The following is a 21,517-nucleotide window of genomic DNA, read 5'->3' as shown; positions in this document are numbered from 1 at the left end:
TCGTGGTGGGGAAGGAACAGTTAGAGGTGAAGGTGTGGAAAAAAATAGAGAATGGGTGGAGATGTGGCAGGCAGAACAGGTGGTGGGTGGTGGAGTGCAGGGTTGGGCAGGGACTGTAGGAGCAGATGATGTGGATGGAAAGTGGTATGAGGAAGGAGTTTGGTACGGGCAGGTTGCTGGAAGTGGGGAGATGGCTGGTACTGGGGTGGTTGCTGGTACTGGGGAGGTTGGTGGTACTGGGGAGGTGGCTGGTATGTAATAGGAGGGGGAAGAGGGACAGTGGCTGGTAAGGTCGAAACGCGTAGTCTGCACGCATAAAGCAGCAGTGTGCCCCTTTTTTTCTTCTGACCCCCTGTATATATTTGGGTTTCTGCCACATGGAACTATTTTAAAAGATAAAAATAAAATGGATTTTATGGCCAAATAGGAAGCATCCGCTGGAATTATTGCTGTTTTTTTGTTTCTAGTGGCTGGAGGGGGTGCAGGTGGAGGAACTACAGGGGTGGGAGGAGGAGGTTGGGAGGTAACTTGCAGTAGAGCACCATGGCACGAATGCATTTCATGCATCTGCTGGCTAGGAGAGAGCATTTCCATGCGCTCCACAACAGACCTGAAAAAGGTGTGGTTTGGCAAAGATCTTGCTTCTGAATGCATGGTTTGCAGAAGTGTCTTCACCTCCAGAATGCTGGAGTTGATCTGCTGAAAGCCTGCGGAGATTTGCTCTGACAAGACTTTTAGACAGTTCTGGAAAGATGCATTCAGATGCAAGAACTCTGGCGCATAGATCTTTTCCTGACCCCACTGCCGCTGCCGCCCAGTACCCGCAGGTGTACTAGAGGTGGCAGGGGCAGAAGGGTGGGGTAAAGGGAAAGCGATCTCCTCACCAGCAGCTTCATGTAATGTAGGAGGCCACAATGCTCCTGCGCTGGTGGATAGGACAGATGGGTCGAATGTGTGGGAAGGCTAGGAAGGTGCAGATGTACCGGGGCGGTCAAAGTGTCCCTCGGTGCCGGTCTCCTCAGGGATCGCTTCAGAAGGGTCCAACCATGCAGGCTCCTGAGTGCTGCTCACCTTGCTGTGGAATAAAGAGAAAAAAAATACAATTAATATAGTGACATGGCATGGCCCTGGCTGGAAAAAAATTAGACATGTAAAGATTTTTTTTGACATGTGGTGTGTAATATTTACCTTTTGGTGACCATTGTATCCCGGAGGAACGACAGGGCTCGTGCGTACTTGTACTTGCTCCTGCGTCCTCCAGAGCCACTCGGGGCCCGCATCTCTTTGTTGAACTCCTTCTTGAAACGATCCCTCACAGACTGCCACCGCGTCACAATTCTCTCCCCTGAAATGAGAAAGCACAAAGTGGTTAGTAAACAACATCAGTGTTTCACAAACTCCAGTCCTCATGCCCCCCACGGGTCATGTTTTCAGGATTTCCATAGTGTTCCTCTAAAGGAAATCCAGAAAACATGATCCATGGGGACCACGAGGACTGGAGTTCAGGAAACACTGGTTTACATCAAGCAACTGGTACTGTATATACTTACGCTCTTTAATCTGGGCCCGAGCATCGAGGTCCTCCCAGCGGTCCACAAGGAGCAAACAGATTTCCTCCCAGAGCTGTCGGGTAACTATCAGGTCAGCATGGTGGCGGTCAGCCATATTCCATAGCGGCTCCCTTTCTCTGACGAGATCGATTAGCTGGTCCACATCAATTCCTCCATCCTCACCGTCAGAGTCGGGAGCACGCTGTCAAGGCTGTTAAAGTAAAAGAGAAAAATAGCAAAATTAGGCACCACACTTTAAGACATGAAATAAAAAGTGTAAAGAAATTAAACTAAAATATTATACTTACACGCTGGTGACCGCCGCATTGCTGTCGCCAACGACCCCGGGAGGCACTGAAAGGACCTCTTGGCCGAGCACCAGATTGGGAAGACTAGAGAAGAAAAGAAAAAAAAATTATGTGTTTGGATGTTGGCATATTTGTTTCCTGTGTGATGTCTGCGGTACATTGTTTTCTATGTGTTGTGTGTAGTGTGATGTTGTGTTTCTGCGTTTGATGCAAGAAACTTGCCAATTGTGAGCCCACTTCCGGTATCTGTCCACCACTTCGTTCTTCTTCTGGGAGCTCCTCTTCAGCTTGTGATTCCTGTTTTGAAATAAAAGCCAATGAATAGACATGTATTCCAGAGATGATGGATATTGGAAATAAAAACTTACCGTCAAACGCTGACGATGCGAGGGAGGGATCCCAGAAGAAGATGTGATGTCCTCCTGCTGGCCAGACTCCACTCTGGTTGGTGGTGCTGATGCTGCTGTTGCTGCTGATGGTGCTGCCATTGCTGCCGGTGCTGCTGCTGCATCATCTCTAGGGCGTATTCTGCTGGTGAATAAAGAGAAGCAAAGGGCCAATGAATATCTTGATATTCCATGGCCCTAGTTTTGTGGAATGGGGGATGTCATAATTACCGTCTGTCATCTGCTGGTGGACTCCCCTCTGCCTGGTCACCATGCTCCATTTGGGGTGGTGCAGTTGTCGTCTCCTGCCATCTTCTGCATCGGTCTCCTCTCTTTTTAGGTGGCATTTTGGCTGTGTCTGAGGGTCCCACTGTCATGGGTTTATATATGTTTGTTGTGGGCAGGGCTACTAAGCATGCTCAGACCAAAAAAAACGGATCCGGCGCATTGCGGCGCTCATAGACTTTCATTGTGTGAAAAAGCCGGATGCGCCGGATCCAGCGGGTCCGGCTTTTTTGCCGGAGACAAAAAACGTTACAGTTGCCGTTTTTTCCAGACGCCGGATTGCGACACATTGCCGGATCTGGCCAAAACCGGACGAAACGCATGACCATCCGGCGCGATCCGGCGCTAATGTAAGTCAATGGGGAAAAACCGGATCCGACATTGCATTTCGCCGGATCCGGTTTTCGTAAAAATAGCCGGATTGCACCTGATGGCGAAAAACTGATGTGTGAAAGAGGCCTAATATGAAGCTTTATATTTGCTAAGTGCTGTAATCTAATTGGCACCAAGTAGTCTGATGGAAGTCTCAAGACCATACTCGATGCATCCTCTCTGCCTGCAAGCGCCACCCCTCTGTCTATGATTGATGTTAATGGTGTCTCCTATGTTATCCATACAGTCATTTAAAGGAGTGTTATCAAGTTTAAAAGTTATCTCCTTTATACGGGATAGCAGATAGCTTTCTGATAGCTGGCTGTCAGACCACTGTGGCCCCATTAGTTCAGAGAACCAGGGCTCTGAAGAGACCCAGCTGATTGAAGCAGAGGTCGATCATGCTCATTCTTAATGGGAGTGCTGAATATTGCCAAGCGCAGCATTTGGCTGATCTTTGGCACTCCTAATAAAGATGAATGAAGAGGCAGTGCACATTATTGACCTCCACTCCAATGAGCAGGTGCTCTTCAGAGCCCCAGTTCTTGGGATCAGCGGTAAGACTCCCAGCAATTAGAAATGTATCCCTTATTCTTTGGAAAGGAGATAACTTTCAAACTTGAGAATACCCATTGAAGTCTGGTGCCTGTGCATATGTAAGGTGCCCAGGGTGGTAGCCGCAGGTGAGCTGCTGCTTCTCCACACCTCACAAGCAAACAGGGTTCCAGTCCATTAGTGTTGTGCTGTGTACCATGTATTGTACTCAATTGCAGGCCGGAGGCCTCCGCTTCATCGAGGTCCTTAGGTCCAAGATCAGCCACACACATATCAGGGGATACCAGGTTCATTATAACAAGTTAAACTTTACTGGAGCGTTCAAGTACATCAGTCCTTAACAGGCAGTATCGGGCACACCACCCTCCAGTTTCATCAACACAGTACATTTTAAGCTCTTTCTTGAAGCACAGTTTGGACTATGCATACACTTGATCCTCCTGTCAGCTCCAGGGATTTCTCGGCCGGCATTATAGCACTCCTGAGATCCGTTACATTTCCCTCACGCATTTCCCCGTCCGGCTTCATTTCTGTATGGAAAGGAATAAGGCACACTTCCCAGCGCCTAGTTCGGGCCATAGGTCCCATACGTTACAGGAATGTTCACAGGAAATCTGGTATGACCTTATGCTGTCAGAACCAGGAAGTGTTTTCTGTTTTTACTTGACCTCACCCCCTCTCATGCTGGGCTGTGTATTGCCAAGTTTTTAACACTAAGGTTCGGATACAGCTTTAAACAAGGCTAATACTTGCGATATAACAACATTTTATTTCAAGGTACAAAATTAAAGGAATAGTATGATTGAATAGTATGATTGCGTACACTTTTGTATATTTTAAGATACAAAGGTTAAGTATAGATAAAGATTGAATACATATGATTAAGTATATATAAAGATTAACTACATACAGTATGCTCAGATCATCAATCACCAAGAGGCTTTTAAACATCATCCGTCTGGAGTATCAGAGAAGCAACGCCAAGACAGAGAACCCCTGGAAGATTCACTACACTGCATGGGCGTCCCCAATTATGCAAGTATCAACACTGTACATGTGTACAGGTGTCCAAGTTGTGCTTCTGTCTTAGTCATGTTTCTCTGGCCTTATATACTAAATTACACTTATGTGTAACTAGCTTCACCCAGCCCTTTCAGTGGCAAGCTTTCAAGATTGGATAAAACTGAGATATCATGGAATCATCAGACAATGGGTCATAAACCCTTAGAATATAAAAGCCACAATGGATTTAGATAAAACTACCACAGACAAACCTTAATGTTTTTACAATAACAAACACAGAAACTTAGAACTATTTGTGAAACAAGAGTTCTCAAGATTATGTCACTTGTGAGTATTGTCTGTCACATCAGAAGTGCAGCTAATGGTCTGATAAACTCACCACAGACAGAGGTTACGTAAATCTTAATGTTTTACAATGACAAACATATAAACATAGAATTGTTTGTGAAACAATAGTTCTCAAGATTGTCATTGTGGGCATTGTCTGTCTGTAACTGTTAATGTTTGATCAGAAATGCAGCTCTGTCATGGTCTGAATGCATTTTGTATATTTCAATATATGGACTCAAAATAGCCATTTTTATATTCGCACTACAATCCACCCTTGGCTATTTTGAGCCAAACATTATTTATACAAGGTACCATATAAGTGTACACTGTATACAACAACACAAAGCAATGCATGCACAAAGAATTACTACTGTATGTGAAGTTCTGGGTCATATTTTCATCTTGTATGTCTTCATCTTGAATAGATACCCCTATCAGCTTTGTCCATAACTGTACAGGGGTTGGTACCGCCACCAGACAAGTTTCTAATATATTGCTAGCAGTAGTAGTCTTTGTCATACCAAAATGACTAGTGTTCGTCAGCTAAGCCAAGTAAATCCATAGATTCTGTTTGGTTTTCCATAAAGCTCTGTTTTCCATGGTTGGTCTCTCGGTTTTTCATCTGAAGATCTCTTGGGTAGTGGCAGAAGTTGAAAGGACCATGACACTGTGGCTGCAACGATGCACCATTTCCAGATTCTGATCTAAAGGGAAATATATATATATTATTCTCTGAGATAACATCTGTCAGTTGGGACGTGTTCCCACTTCTTTTGCCCGGGTTTCATAACTATCAGCACATTATCTGCTCCACGAGCAATTACTTTAGCAGGTTCTGAAGGACCTTTGTCCCCCAGATTTTTACACCATCATTGATAGGATGTGAGGATCCAAATACTTTATCAAATCTAACCTGATGGACACCCCTCTGGTCTGTGCCCATTGGTAAGCAGCTATTTCTCCCAGGTGTCCATATTTCTGGTGTGCCCACTTAGTCAATCTGAGCAGTCCCTCAGTGGTGTCAGTCTTTGAATTGGATTCAGCGACTGATATTTTGGAAGGTTCCTCTGCTAATAAGTTGAAGAGTCTTTCCAGTGTACCTGAAGCACAATAAGCATCAACATTAATCACAGTCACTTTAATTCTTTGTACAATTAGCCAGATATCTTGCCACAACTCTTTCCCCACACACAGGATTGTTCCATTCAGTAATAGTAGGCACAAGCACAACCCAGTCTCCTCCTAATACTGTAATTATAACCTTGTGCCCACTGAATTGTTTTGGATTTACATAGATTAAACTGGCCTCCACCCTTGTATCTACCAAAGCTTTATCATGTTGGCTGTTTTTTATTGTTCAGGTAATCACCAAATCTACATGGGGGTGTCTATCCATTTGTGGGGCATGGCCAGCAAGTCAATAACTCTTAGCTTTTTCCCCCATTGACCCTCCATTTTAGATGATAACATCTTGGAAGGATCAAATGATGACCTCTTCATATGGGCTTTGAATTCCTGTATTAAGGATTTCATTTCAGCATAAAGATCCTCAATCCCCGGTGCTGTGGGCTTTGACGAAGATGGAAAGGGAGTGGGCCCTCTCTCTCCCCGTGTCCTGTCTCGCCCCTGCTGTGAAGATTCAGAATCTTTTACTGTAACCTCTCTATTATGTGAAACATCCGGCTTTTTATTAATTCCTCTCTTTTGATACAATTTCCACATCTCTCCAGTACCAATCCCATCTATTTTATCCCTGTGGACGCCATCCTTTATTAAGGCCCTAAACATATATTTCCGGGTAATACGGGATCTAGGATTGTAATGACTTCTGTCACTGTAATGCTGCTCTTCAGAGGGAAAATTAACTTTTTGTTTGGGACCCCAGTCTCCCAGATCCCTTAACTCTCGAATTGCCTCCAATGTATTAGTAATTGTTTTCCCAGTCTGATTTACCATTAGCGTCATCATGATATGTTTATAAGCTGGAGGGGCTTGTCTAATGATACGATTTCTAACAGATACACTTACACCAACTTGCATATAATCATCATAGGTGTTTGCTGAAATAGCATTTTTCATGACCTCCTTCAACCTCTGAACACAATCTTTTAACGTAAACCATGGTTTTTCATTGGGCGGCCAGTCCGCCTCAGATGGGTATTTATGCCGCAAAGCCATAGCCACAACATCAAGCATACTACACACCACATGTGGTGGCTGGATTATCAAGGTACGGAATGCCTCCTTCACTACAGGCTCATGACTGAGCTGGACAAATTGTGCCATCCACAGAATCCACTTGTACTTCATGAGCCCCCATCTCCCATAATCTGACTGCCCAAGCTATCAGGGATTCATTTGACTTTTGAGAAAAACGATCATGAAGATCATTAAGCTCCTGCTGACTGTAATCCTCTATCGCATTCTCATTCCGTTTACCTGTCGCTGTCTCTACAATCCGTCTCCGATATATAGGGTTAAGAGGAGGAGCAATTTCCTTCTTTCCATGGAAATGTTCATCCTCAGACTCGGGATTGGTGATGTTTTCGGAGTCAGTTGAATTCCACACATCACCATCCCACTGATCAGGGTTCCACTCTCTCCCTGCTTTGGCTATGGCCAAAGCTACTTTCTTTTTATTCACCTTTCCTTTCCTCCTTCTGTACTTATACTCTGCTACACGCACGGCTGCCTTTTCTGCAACATTTTGATAACCATTACTTTTATCCATTAATAACTTATTCTGACATTGTGCGATAACCAATGCATTCTGGGCCTCACACAACTGTTTTTCTAATTCCTGTACTTTTGATAACATACATATTCATTCCTTGTGCTGTTTTCTATATGCAGACAACAATGTCCATCCGCGCCTACCAACAGCGCTCAACTCTTTAACTTTCTCCACTTTCACTTTCTCTAAGCATGCAGCCACATCAGCAGGTTCAGCGTCCTTCAAACATTTATCCCGTGCTTCACCCAAGCCAGCACTGTGCGACCACTTGATTGCCAAAATATGATAGGGAGCCTGTTCCCAGCCTGGAATCTCAATAGATTCACACACAGCCACCTTTTTCCTAAAGACAGGCATGTTTTACGCAATATCACACTATCACACAGAGTCCTGTTAATATTAATAAAAAACTTCTGAGCCTTCTGCGTATCCTGCCGACTACACCAATTATGTATTGCCAAGTTTTTAACACTAAGGTTCAGATACGGCTTTAAAGAAGGCTACTGCTTGCGATATAACTCCATTTTATTTCAATGTACAAAATTAAAGGAATAGTATGATTGCATACACTTTTGTATATTTTAAGATACAAAGGTTAAGTACATATAAAGATTGAATACATATAATGATTAAGTACATATAAAGATTAACTATATACAGTATACTCATACAGGCTGATCCCAAACATTTAACTTTATCCTATACTATTTCTATTACTGTACACTAATAAGGCCCACCACTGTTTTATCTTTCCTAATGTGTCCAATCTATCACTAACTAAGCATTAAGCTATGTTCTATACTGTTCCTACCCATGAGCTGAGTGTACCAGGTTACCTTATTCATTACCAATACAGAACCCACACAGCAGCATCAGTACCTATAACGCTCTATGCATGTTACATTACATTTTACACATCTCACGTCATACAATAACAGGCACTAAAACCCAGGTCAATATGCACAGTTTTAGGGCAGGTATACGACAGTCTTCAGGGGCAGGTATACGAGAGTCTCTACGAATGGTTTGAAATCATTCATGTTAAAAGACTCCCTTTAAGGAAACAAAAACTTTTTTTTTTTTATCTTACAGGAGATTTTGCAGTGTTACTGAATACTGGACTTACAGCAAAAATTGCCTTTTTAATGAACTTTATCAGTGCATTAACAGCCTTCGCGGGCCTCTACATAGGCCTCTCAGTGTCCACCAACCCTGATGTACAGATCTGGATATTCGCTATCACTGCTGGAATGTTCCTGTATCTATCACTAGTGGAGATGGTGAGTGATTGCTACAGTGTTTTATCATTTCATGAACCTCATATACACTGAAAAGTGCTGTCTTGCAGTGGTCTAATCTCTATGACCCCAGATCCTCACAGTAATAAAATTTAGGAATCAAAACTCCATGAAAATGATTGCTTGTCTGCATTGAACATCCATGTGTTTTCACTTTGAAGAAAGGAGTAGGTTACTGCCCCACATCTCTGTTATCTCCGGTTTAAACAAAAGGATTAGACATACTCATACCTTTTCCTCTTCCTTGATGCTTCTCACTCCCCGTTCCCCAAAGAGTCTAGAGAAGACCAAGCATATGAGATGGTCAGCCTCTGGCTGGAAATCGGTGGCTTTGGATGTCTTGTATTTAATGTGCACAGAAGATCATGTTCCTGGTATTCAGTCATTACGATCTGTGTACGCCTCACACAGACTTGTTTTTGGATAACTGTAAACCTCGACTTATTTTTGGCTATAGGAAGTTGACTTTGCGCAAAGTCACTGATTGATGGGTTTCTTTGCCGCCTCCTCCAGTTGTTGACTCGAGTTGGCTGGCATTTAATAAGATAACATAACATGAATGCATCACATAAACTAACGCACAATGTTTCATAATGCCTCCGACCCTTCTTGAATCATCCCGATATAAAAACCTCAAAACATCCATCATTAAATGGAAGTGACAGGTGAATGGAAAGATTAAACAAAAACCCATCTGGAAAATTTCTTTTTAGCCTAACGTCAGAATTATCATAAGATGCATCAACAGCCTTGTGTCATACTGAGACAACACCAGACTCGTAGCCTCATTACAAGATCATAGTAGTTGTCATTTTATTACTATCTATCTATCTATCTATCTACAGTGGCATAGAAAAGTTTGGGCAACTCTGGTCAAAGTGACTGTTATTGTGAAAAGTTAAGCAAGTTGAAGATGAATTGATCTCTAAAAGGCCTAAAGTTAAGGTTGACATATTTCCTTTGTATATTAGGAAAAAAATATATAATGTAATTTTTTACAAAAAAAAAAATGACAAAAGGGAAAATGGTCTGATGCAAAAATTTGGTCACCATGTGTTAGGCTGGCGGAACGCACCAAATAATAAAGATGATAATGAGGTGCTTTCTCAGCCTGAGGTCCACTGTGCAGAGATGTAGAACTGTTGCTCAGTAATGGCGGAGGTTATACGGCAAATAATAAATGAACACACGCGGGTTAGCGTCACCCGGTGTGTACAGGAGCGAGTTCTGTTGATTCATAGAACCGCGGTGCCGCAGAATGGAAATGCCGAAGCCTGTTAAACTCACTGGGCTCGGCCGGATGAGCGCTAGTATACAGACACAGGACTCCGCCCCAAGGACACGGGGTTAGAGTCCCTCTAGTCCACTAGTGCTCGGCGCCACTGCAGAGGAGCCAGCAAGAGACAAATAAATAACGCACTAGTGTGCACTGCACAGCCACTCCACATGCTGTTAGCCAGGAGACACATCTCGCAGCAGGACCTTTCACAACGGACCAACCAGGTCCCTGCATTCACCCCATGTGACCTACCCTGGCCACCTTATATGGTCCGTAGCCTTGCCCACCAGGTCACATGGCTATGACCTCATCACAGGTCCTTGAACCATTCACACACACTTTGCGCTAGCATTCTTAAACACACCCCCTGGGTGGGTTTGTAGGTAACTGGGCCTGGAGACTTCTCCCTGACACATTGACACAACACGTCAGCAGTGTCACTGCTGATCAACACACACATTAGTCTCCATCTCAAGGCCACCCACCTTGAGATACATAATGGTCATTCATGACTCTGCCATTCATCCTCTCTCCTGGGACATCCACACAGTGCTCCCTAGCGGACACAGTGGTCATTACACCACATGTGATATTCCTGAGTCATCTTCCATCCTCTGCTATTTGAGGTCTAGCTTCAGATTTTCAATGCTGTTCAGATCAGGGGACTGTGAGGGCCATTGTAAAACCTTCAGCTTGCGCCTTTTGAGGTAGTCTATTGTGGATTTTGATGTGTGTTTAGGATCATTAGCCCTTTGTAGAAGCCATCCTCTTTTCACCTTCAGCTTTTTTACAAATGATGTTATGTTTGCATCAAGAATTTGTTGAAATTTCATTGAATCCATTCTTCCCTCTATCCATGAAATATTCCCCATGCCATTAGCTGCAACACAACCCCAAAGCATGATTGATCCACCCCCCATTCTTAATGACATGTTCTTTTCCAGAAATTCTGTGCTCTTTTTACTCCACACATATCTTTGATCATTGTGGCCAAAGATCTCTGTTTTAACATCATCGGTCCACAGGACTTGTTTCCAAAATGCATCAGGCTTGTTCAGATTTTCTTTTACATACTTCTGATGCTGAATTTTATGGTGAGGACGCAGGAGAGGTTTTCTTCTGATGACTCTTCCATGAAGGCCATATTTGTGCAGGTGCCTCTGAACAGTAGAACAATGTACCACAACTCCAGAGACTGCTAAATCTTTATGAAGGTATTGACTGCAAGATACCTTCAGAAAGGGGGGGTTTAATTTACCTCTCAAGCAGTTCTACGAGCCGCTCTCACTGAAATTTTGCTTTGTCTTCTAGACCTTATCTTGACCTCCACTGTTCCTGTTAACTGTCATTTCTTAATTACATTTCAAACTGAGGAAAGGGATACTTGAAATTGCTTTGCTATCTTCTAATAGCCTTCTCCTGCTTTGTGGGCCACCACCATTTTTGTTTTCAGAGTGCTAGGCAGCTTTTTAGAAGAAGTCCTGATTACTAGTTTTAGCACAAGGTTAGAGGAGGCTGGGTTTTTATAAAGCTGGGAAATTTGTATCATCAAATTAGTTCAAAGTTATCTGTGCACACAAATCTCCAAGGGTGCCCAAACTTTTGCATCAGTCAGCCTATTTTCCTTTTCGTAATTTTTAAAATGTAAAACATGACAATATTTTTTTGTCACCTAAAATACAAAGGAAATGTTTCATCTTTAACTTTAGGTTTACTTATAAGGGGCTTACAGGGTTAGTTGGAGAGCGCTGCAAGGCTGCAGTGCTATCCACTGAGCCACGGTGCTGCCCCTAAATTACCGTCCTTCTGAGGGTCTGGACTGTCAGGTGGCCTGGTGAGCATGGCATTGTCTGGGATGGTGATCCCAATTAGGCAGCTTCCCCAAGAGAAAGGACTGACGAGGAGTCAGTGTGTGGAGCAGGAGCTCCTGTAAGGTAACTGCAGACAAGGGGGTTATGGGCAGACAAGTAACTGCCATTGGAACAGACTGTTGGTGCTTGTTATATTCCAAGGATGCTAATGAACTGTGCGGTCACCCATGGTAACTGGACGAAGTGTACTAAGAAGTGTTATGGACTATGTGTTAGGTCTGTGAAGTGTAACATGGCCTACGGTGCGGTTTATGATGCCCAAATAAACCGAAATACGACTGTTTTGTGAGAAAAACGTGCCTGTGTGCTTTAATCCCGTTGCCAAGTGAGTGTCCCCCATTCCAAGCAGTAAGCGCTGTCTTATATAAATATATATTCACTGCTCAAAAAAATAAAGGGAACACTCAAATAACGCATCCTAGATCTGAATGACTGAAATATTCTCATTGAATACTTTGTTCTGTACAAAGTTGAATGTGTTCACAACAAAATCACTCAAAAATCATCAATGGAAATCAAATTCATTGACCAATGGAGGCCTGGATTTGAAGTCACACACAAAATTAGAGTGCAATGTAATGTCCTTAAAACAAGTCAAAATGAGGCTCAGTATTGTGTGTGGCCTCCACGTGCCTGTACGACCTCCCTACAAAGCCTGGGCATGCTCCTGATGAGGTTGCGGATGGTTTCCTGAGGGATCTCCTCCCACACCTGGACTAAAGCATCCGTTAACTCCTGGACAGTCTGTGGTGCAATATGACATTGGTAGATGAAGCGAAACATGATGTCCCAGATATGCTCAATCGGATTCAGGTCTGGGGAACGGGCGGGCCAGTCCATAGCTTCAATGACTTCATCTTACAGGAACTGCTGACACACTCCAGCCACATGAGGCCTGGCATTGTCCTGCATTAGGAGGAACACAGGGCCAACCGCACCAGCATATGGTCTATGGTCTCACAAGGGGTTTGAGGATCTCATCTCGGTACCTAATGGCAGTCAGGCTACCTCTGGCGAGCACATGGAGGGCTGTGCGGCCCTCCAAAGAAATGCCACCCCACACCATTACTGACCCACTGCCAAATCGGTCATGCTGAAGGATGTTGCAGGCAGCAGATCACTCTCCACAGTATCTCCAGACTCTGTCATGTCTGTCACATGTGCTCAGTGTGAACCTGCTTTAATCTGTGAAGAGCACAGGGCGCCGGGGTGAATTTGCCAATTCTTGCGTTCTGTGGCAAATGCCAAGCGTCCTGCATGATGTTGGGCTGTGAACACAACCCCCATCTGTGGATGTCGGTCCCTCAAACCGTCCTCATGGAGATGGTTTCTAACCATTTGTGCAGACACATGCACATTTCTGGCCTGCTGGAGTTCATTTTGCAGGGCTCTGGCAGTGCTCATCCTGTTCCTCCTTGCACAAAGGCGGAGGTAGCAGTCTTGCTGCTTGATTGTTGCCTTCCTACTGCCCTCCTCCATGTCTCGTGGTGTACTGGCCTGTCTCCTGGTAGCACCTCCAGCCTCTGAACACTATGCTGACAGACACAGCAAACCTTCTTGCCACAGCTCACATTGATGTGCCATCCTGGATGAGCTGCAGTACCTGAGCCACTTGTGTGGGTTGTAGAGTCCGTCTCATGCTACCACGAGTGTGAAAGCACAACCAACATTCAAAAGTGACCAAAACATCAGCCAGAAAGCATTGGTACTGAGATGTGGCCTGTGGTCCCCACCTGCAGTACCACTCCTTTATTGAGGGTGTATTGATAATTGCCAATAATTTCCATCTGTTGTCTATTCCATTTGCACAACAGCATGTGAAATTGATTGTCAATCAGTGTTGCTTCCTAAGTGGACAGTTTGATTTCACAGAAGTTTGATTTAGGTTGCGTTCACACGTCGCGCTTTTTTCATGTTTTCGCGGCGGTTTTAAACGTGCGATTTTGCCGCAAAAACGTGAAAGATAAGCATCCCATGCAATCCTATGGGATTCCGCAATGCTGTGCTAATGCTGCGTTTTTTTCCGTGGCGGAATCGCTTCGCAGTAAAAAATGCAGCATGCTCTTTAATTTAGTGGAATCGCGGCGATTCCGCCCACATAGGAATGCATTGTTCTGCTTACTTTCCATATGTGGCTGTGCCCACCATGTGAAAAGTAAGCAGAACATTTGCAGATGGTACCCACGGTCCGGAGGAGAGGAGACTGTCCTCCGGGCTGTGGGTACCATATCCCTGTAAAAAATAGAAATAAAATAAAAAATATTGTTATTCTCACCTTCCGGTGTCCTGTGCAGCCTTCCCGCCTCTCTCCATGCTCCCGGCATCTTCCAGTCCCAGTAATCCTCTGCGAGAATGACCGCGATGACGTTGCGGTCTTGCGGGAGCGTGACGTCTCGAGGTCATTCGCGATGACATCGCGGGTGCGCGACATCTCGCGGTCATTCGCGCAAAGGATTACTGGGACCGGAAGATGCCGGGGGCGTGAAGGCTGCGCGGGATGCCGGAAGGTAAGAATAAGAATATTTTTTTTATTTTTTTTATTATTTTTTACATCCTATCTTTTACTAGTAATGCAGCATAGGCAGCCTCAATAGTAAAAAGTTGGTCACAGTGTTTGACGAGTGTGACCAACCTGTCAGTCAGTTCTCCAAGCGATGCTCCAGATCACTTGGAAAACGCTAGCATTCTGCAAGCTAATTATGCTTGCAAATCGCTAGTTTTTCTGCGGGAAATCGCAGGAATTTAAAATGCGATTTTCCCGCGGAATGTAATTCTGGAATTCTCGCGGTAACTTCCGTGGGAATTCCGCTACGTGTGAACTTAGCCTTACTTGGAGTTAAGTGTTCCCTTTATTTTTTTGATTAGTGTATATACGCATATATATATATATATATATATCTATATATATATATACTGTATATATAAATCTTTCTATCTATTATCTATATACCATATTTTTCAGACTATAAAACATGTTTTCTCTGCAAAATTTTGGGGGAGAACATGGGGGTGTGTCTCATAGTCTGAATGTAGCTTACCAGGGGGGTTGTTGCGGTGGATCACAGGAGGCAGAGTCCCTTCCTCATGAAGTGGTGCGATGCTGCGGGCCCAGTGTCGGCGGTGAGGTAGAGCAGAGTGCATAGATTTGCTGGCTGCCATCTTTCTGAAGCCATGGGCCACTGGAGGTGGCGCAGCTTGAGCAGACTGGGATCTTGGCCTTCCCCACGGCTTCAGGAAGATGGCCACTGGGAAAGCAATGCACTTCTCTCTGCCTCACCGCCGAAACCAGACTCGCAGCATCGCACCGCTGGGGCACTCACTTCTCCCACCCAGGGCCTGCAGCACTGAGGAGCCTGAGGAAGAGACCATGCCTCCTGTGACCCCACTCCACCACCGCTGCACCCCAGGTAAGATACCTTAAATTCCGATAATAAGACGTGCCCCCATCTTATAAATTATTTTTTCTATTTTCCTCTCCTATCTATTATAGTCTAACATTTTTGACTCATTTGTTTTATTTGATTTTCTTCATCTTCTTTTAGAGCTTATGTGAAAGTCTGATATAGTTTTGGGTCAAATTAATGCCAAAATATTAAAAATTCTGAAGCGTTCAAAAACTTTTAAGCACAAATGTATTTATCTATCTATTATCTATATATGTATAATCTAAAACCTGTCTGAATATCTATCTATCTATCGATCTCATATACCATATTTTTTGGATTATAAGATGCAATTTTTTCCCCCAAATTTGGGGAGAAATGGGGGTGTGTCTTGTAATCTGAATTGTAGCTGCGGTGGAGCTTACTGGCTGCGGTGGAGTGGGATCCCAGGGTCCCTGCGGCGGAGGCATGAGGCGGGCGATGGCTGCTGGCCCTAGGCTGGTCCGGCGATGTTTTTGGCGGTGCAGGGGCTCTGCCAACATTTTGTGACAGCCAGGAGCCCCGCACTTTCCATACTCTTCTATGCGGTGGACTCAGGGAAATTGGACCCCTGAGGCAGCGCATGCGCAAACTGAGATCTCGGCACCGAGATCTCATCTCCCGAGATCTCGACTCCCAAGATCTCAATTGCATATGCACACCTCCGGTGGACATTTTTCCGGAGTCCACCGCATTAGACAATATGGAAGGTGTGGGGCTCCAGGCTGTCACAAAATGTTGTTGGCACTCCCGCACCACTGAACACCTTGCTGTATCAGCCTAGGGCCTGCAGTCATGACCCAACTCCTGCCTCTGCTGAACATCCTCTCCCACCAGCCTGGAGGCTGCAATATCTCCTGCTCCTGCCACCAGTGACCCTGCCACCTGGGATCCTGCTCCATCACCGCTGCCTCCCAGGGAAGCTACTGCAAAATCGGATTACAACACGCACCATTTTATTCAAAAATAAATAAATAATTTTTTTTCCTATTTTCCTCCCCAAAAATTTGGGGTACGTCTTCTAAACTGATGCATTTTATAAAATCCGGTATATCGATCTATTAAGAAAAGCAGGTAGCACGTCAAAAAATATTTTCATTAAAAAAGGACTTTATCAGCCCAGCTGGTGTATCTATTAGCCCATCAGGTGTGGTAACGATTCAGCTGTGGATAGCTTTTCTCAAGCCTTGTCTTTTTCAGCAAAATATTTTTTGGTGTGCTGCCTGCTTTTGTTATACAATATGTATGACAGCAGGAAAGTTGTCTAGGAGGCATTGCACCCATCTTTACTTTGGTTCTGTTCCTGCATTTTGTCATTATCTGTCTATCTATCTATCTATCTATCTATCTATCTAATATGTATCATCTATGTAATATCTATGCAGTACACCATTCCTTTAGTGAAAAAAAAGAGTTGTCTTAATGGACCATTGTGCAACATTTCGGCTCTGCGTGTGAGCCTTCTTCAGGCTTGAAGAAGGCTCACACACACAGTGGAAACGTTGCACAATGGTCCATTAAAACAACTCTTTTTTTGCACTAAGGCTGAGTTCACACGTGGCTTTTTTTCGCGTTTCCGCGGCGGTTTTAACCGCGCGATTTTGCCGCGAAAACGCGAAAAATAAGCATCCCATGCATTCCTATGGGATTCCGCAATGCTGTACTAATGCTGCGGTTTTTACCGCGGCGGAATCGCTTTGTGGTAAAAACCGCAGCATGCTCATTAATTTGCGGAATCGCGGCGATCCCGCACCCATAGGAATGCATTGTTCCGCTTACTTCCCGCAAGTGGCTGTGCACACCATGCGGAAAGTAAGCAGAACAATGGCGGATGGTACCCACGATCCGGAGGAGAGGAGACTGTCCTCCGGGCTTTGGGTACCATATCCCTGTAAAAAATAGAATTTAAAAATAAAAAATATTGTTATTCTTACCTTCCGGCGTCCCGCGCAGCATTCCTGCTTCTCTTCACGCTCTCGTTCCCAGTAGTCCTTTGCGAAAATGCCCGCGATGGCGTCCGTTCTCGCGGGATCGCGAAGTCTCGCGGTCATTCGCGCGACGTCATCGAGAATTACCGCGAGACGTCGCGATCCCGCGAGAACACTATGTTTGACGAGTGTGACCAACCTGTCAATCAGTTCTCCAAGCAATGCTACAGATCGCTTGGAGAACGCTAGCATTTTGCAAGCTAATTACGCTTGCAAAATGCTAGTTTTTCCGCGGGAAAATCGCGGGAATTTAAAATGCGATTTTCCCGCGGACTGGAATTCCGGAATTCTCGCGGTAATTTCCGCAAGAGTTCCGGTACGTGTGCACTTAGCCTAAAGGAATGGTGTACTGCTTCCGCATTTCCTCGATATAATATTAGGACTGGTATGAAGCTTTGCAACCTACTATTTTTTCAGGTGCTGTTCTTTTCTTTTTATCTATCTATCTATCTATCTATCTATCTATCTATCTATCTATCTATCATCTATCTACAAGTATCTATCATCTTCTCAATAGAAACCCCTTCTCTATTCTCGATATAATGCTATTAATATCTATCTCATTTTTTTACAGTTACCCGAAATGACTCACATTCAGACGCAGAGACCTTGGTTGATGTTTTTCCTGCAAAATCTAGGCCTTCTCCTCGGATGGCTGTGCCTGCTGCTATTAGCAATATATGAGCATAAAATTAAACTATAACATTGATATTATTTTATTATACTGTATTGCTTTTTTTCCAGACCATGTAGTAAGATTTTATGCATATGTGTTAAGAACAATGCCAGACCTATAATATCTAAAGGCCGTTTTTTGCCCTTATTGTTTTGTTTAAATAGAAGATACAAAAATTTAAAGGAAACCTGTCCCCAGAAAAACCCTATTAACCTGCAGATATGGGGTTAATCTGCAGGTTGATAGCATTACCAATCTGCTTGGTGCCCGCACTTAGTTGATCAATGTGGAGAGAAAATTACTTTTATTCCCCTGAGAGTGCTCCACTTTCGGTCACGGTGGCAGCACCAACGCGGGTTCAGTTACCGCTCTGAGAATACATATCGGCAGCCGTAACTGCACCCTTGGCCCTGACTATCCCTGGCTCTGCATTGGGGTCGGCTGACAATCAGGGCCGGGGACACAGTTACAGCTGCCGATCTGTATTCTCAGAGCGGTGACCGATCCCGCGTCAGTTCTGCCATCTTAACTGAAAGCGGAGCACTCTCGGGGAATAAAAGTAATTTTCTCTCCACAGCGTTCGATTAAGCTTATGGAGGAATAAAGTTCATTTTCTCCCCGCAGCATTCGACTAAGTGCCAGCGCCAGGCTGGTTAGTAATTCTGTTGACTTGCAAATCAAACCCATATCTGCAGGTTAATAGCATTTTTCTAATGGCAGGTTTCCTTTAATAAGTTATATCATGTTTACAGTTGTGCTCAAAAGTTTACACACCCTGGCAGAATTTTTGCTTTCTTGTCCTTTTTTCAGAGAATATGATTAATAACACCAAAACTTTTTCTCCACTCATGGTTAGTGGTTGGGTGAAGCCATTTATTGTAACACTACTGTGTTTTCTCTTTTTAAATCATAATGACAACCCAAAACATCCAAATGACCCTGGTCAAAAGTTTACATATTCCATTTCTTAATACTGTGTATTGCCCCCTCTAACATCAATGACAGCTTGAAGTCTTTTGTGGTAGTTGTGGATGAGGTTCTTTATTTTCTCAGATGGTAAAGCTACCCATTCTTCTTGGCAAAAAGCCTCCAGTGTTATGATTGAGTCACCGTAGGAGGCAAAAACAGAAATGCTAGCTAAGTCCAGAAAACCAGAGAAGTTGGCAACTATCAGATTGCAAACCCCTGAACCTATCAACACAACTAGCAGTAGCCGTGGGGGGTTCCTACAATGACCTAGACCCCTCGATCACAGCCGGAGAGATACATAGGCCTAAAGAAGGAAAGGGGAAATCTAACTGCCCCAGAGCAGACCCCAAAGCAATAGGCAGCCCCCACATATAATGACGGTGAAGCAAGATGAAAACACTTACACAGACAGAAAGACAGACTGAGCAAAGACGGGGCCCAAAAACTACCTAGATAGGAACGGATAGGAAGGCTGCTGTCTGCAATCTGCCAAAACCCTATCAGAGACAAAAGCCAACAAGCTGATATAAAAATGGCCCTGAAGCAACTAAGCTTCAAAAACTAAATCAGCACTCAGGTACTTTCAGAAGACAGAGCTAACGGAATACTGCACACTCCAGCAGGGAGTGGCAGAATCCAAAAAGCAAGAAAAACAAAAACAAATCTTAAATGCAAAAAGGCAAAACAGAAAACTTAGCTTTAGGAGAGCAGGAATCAGACTGGTGTCCAAGAGTCCACAGAGAAATCACCCGCAGGGCAGAAAGGGCGTAGGCTGCCTTATATCCAGTCAGTGACTCCACTCAGCCAATCGTCTTCATTAGTCCCAGGTGCCTGATAATCAGGCTCACTACCTTCCTTCACTAGAATAGGGAGTTCACCAGGCCTCAGTGACGGAGGGGAAAATGAACTCACAACAGTACCCCCCCCTGAGGAGGGGTCACCGAACCCTCAACAACGCTACCAGGGCGATCAGGGTGAGCCCGATGAAAGGCACGCACCAATCTTTTGGCATGAATATCAGAGGCAGAGACCCAGGAATTATCCTCCTGACCATAACCCTTCCACTTAACCAAATACTGGAGTCTCCGTCTAGCCAGACGGGAATCCAGAATTTTCTCTACCTCATATTCCAAGTTACCTTCAACCAATACAGGGTCCGGAGGTGACACCGCAGGCACAACTGGCTCAACAAACCTCTTCAACAAGGACTTATGGAACACATTATGGATCTTAAATGTGACAGGAAGAGCCAAACGAAAAGAGACCGGATTAATAATCTCCAAAATCTTGTAAGGTCCAATAAATCTAGGCTTCAACTTAGGGGAAGCCACCTTCATAGCAATATTTTATTTTTTGATGATAACCACACCATATCACCAATCTTAAACTGGGGACCAATGGTCCTATGTCGATTGGAATACCGCTGGGCCTTTTCCTGGGAGAGAGATAACTTATCCACCACTTGGTCCCAGATCTGGTACATTCTCTCCACCACAGTGTCAACACCTGGGCAGGCAGAGGGCTCCACCTGCCCTGAAGAAAATCGAGGATGAAACCCAAAGTTACAAAAAAAAGGTGACATCAAAGTGGCAGAACTAGCTCTCTTATTTAAAGCAAATTCGGCCAAGGGCAAAAATGAAACCCAATCATCCTGATCAGCGGAAATAAAACATCTCAAATACGACTCCAAGGTCTGGTTAGTTCTCTCTGTCTGCCCATTGGTCTGAGGGTGAAAAGCAGAGGAGAAGGACAACTGAATTCCCAACTTGGAACAGAACGTCCTCCAAAATTTAGACACAAATTGAACTCCTTTGTCAGATACAATGTTCTCAGGAATCCCGTGCAAGCGAACCACCTGTTGCAAAAACAGGGGCACCAATTCAGAGGAAGATGGCAACTTAGGGAGTGGTACAAGATGAACCATCTTAGAGAACCTATCACAAATCACCCAAATAACAGTCATTCTTTGAGAGACCGGCATATCAGAGATGAAATCCATTGAAATATGGGTCCATGGCCTCCTGGGGACCGGCAAAGGCATCAACAACCCACTAGAGCGAGAACAAGATTTAGACTGGGAGCAAGTCCCACAGGACTGCACAAAATTCCTGACATCATGAGACAAGGTGGGCCACCAAAAAGAGCGACTCACCAGATCTCTAGTACCAAAAATACCTGGATGACCAGCCAATGCAGAGCAATGAACTTCAGACATCACTCTCTTCTTCCACTGGTCAGGAACATACAACTTTCCACTGGGGCAACGCTCAGGTTTGTCCTCCTGGAACTCTTGCAGAGCAAGTCTCAAATCGGGCGAGATGGCAGAAAGAACTACCCCTTCGCCTAAGATGGTAGCAGGCTTGGTCACCACAGGAGAATCAGCAAAGAAACTCCTAGAGAGGGCGTCTGCCTTGACATTCTTAGTTCCAGGAAGGAAAGAGACCACAAAATCAAAACGTGTAAAAAACAAG

At 44.4% G+C, this 21,517-nt stretch overlaps 1 protein-coding gene across 3 annotated transcripts in view; it reads left to right on the top strand.

Moving 5' to 3' along the window:
- Positions 1–18,115, top strand: part of SLC39A12 (solute carrier family 39 member 12) — a 66,207-nt gene extending 48,092 nt beyond the window's left edge. For 2 of the 3 annotated variants that reach the window (XM_073581863.1, XM_073581864.1), the window contains exons 11-12: positions 8,636–8,823; positions 17,976–18,115. In XM_073581863.1, the coding sequence (XP_073437964.1) occupies positions 8,636–8,823; positions 17,976–18,104 (317 nt within the window). In that variant the 3' untranslated portion in view covers positions 18,105–18,115. The remainder of the gene's footprint in view (positions 1–8,635; positions 8,824–17,975) is intronic. The other variant, XM_073581866.1, reaches the window with a different exon arrangement.
- Positions 18,116–21,517: the final 3,402 nt, after the last annotated feature.

The sequence above is a fragment of the Dendrobates tinctorius genome, unplaced genomic scaffold (genome assembly GCF_039654945.1).
Source record: "Dendrobates tinctorius isolate UK_male_01 unplaced genomic scaffold, ASM3965494v1 ptg000070l, whole genome shotgun sequence".
Lineage (NCBI taxonomy): Eukaryota > Metazoa > Chordata > Amphibia > Anura > Dendrobatidae > Dendrobates > Dendrobates tinctorius.
The sequence above is the reverse complement of the archived record's forward strand: the minus strand, read 5'-3'. Positions and strand labels throughout refer to the sequence as shown.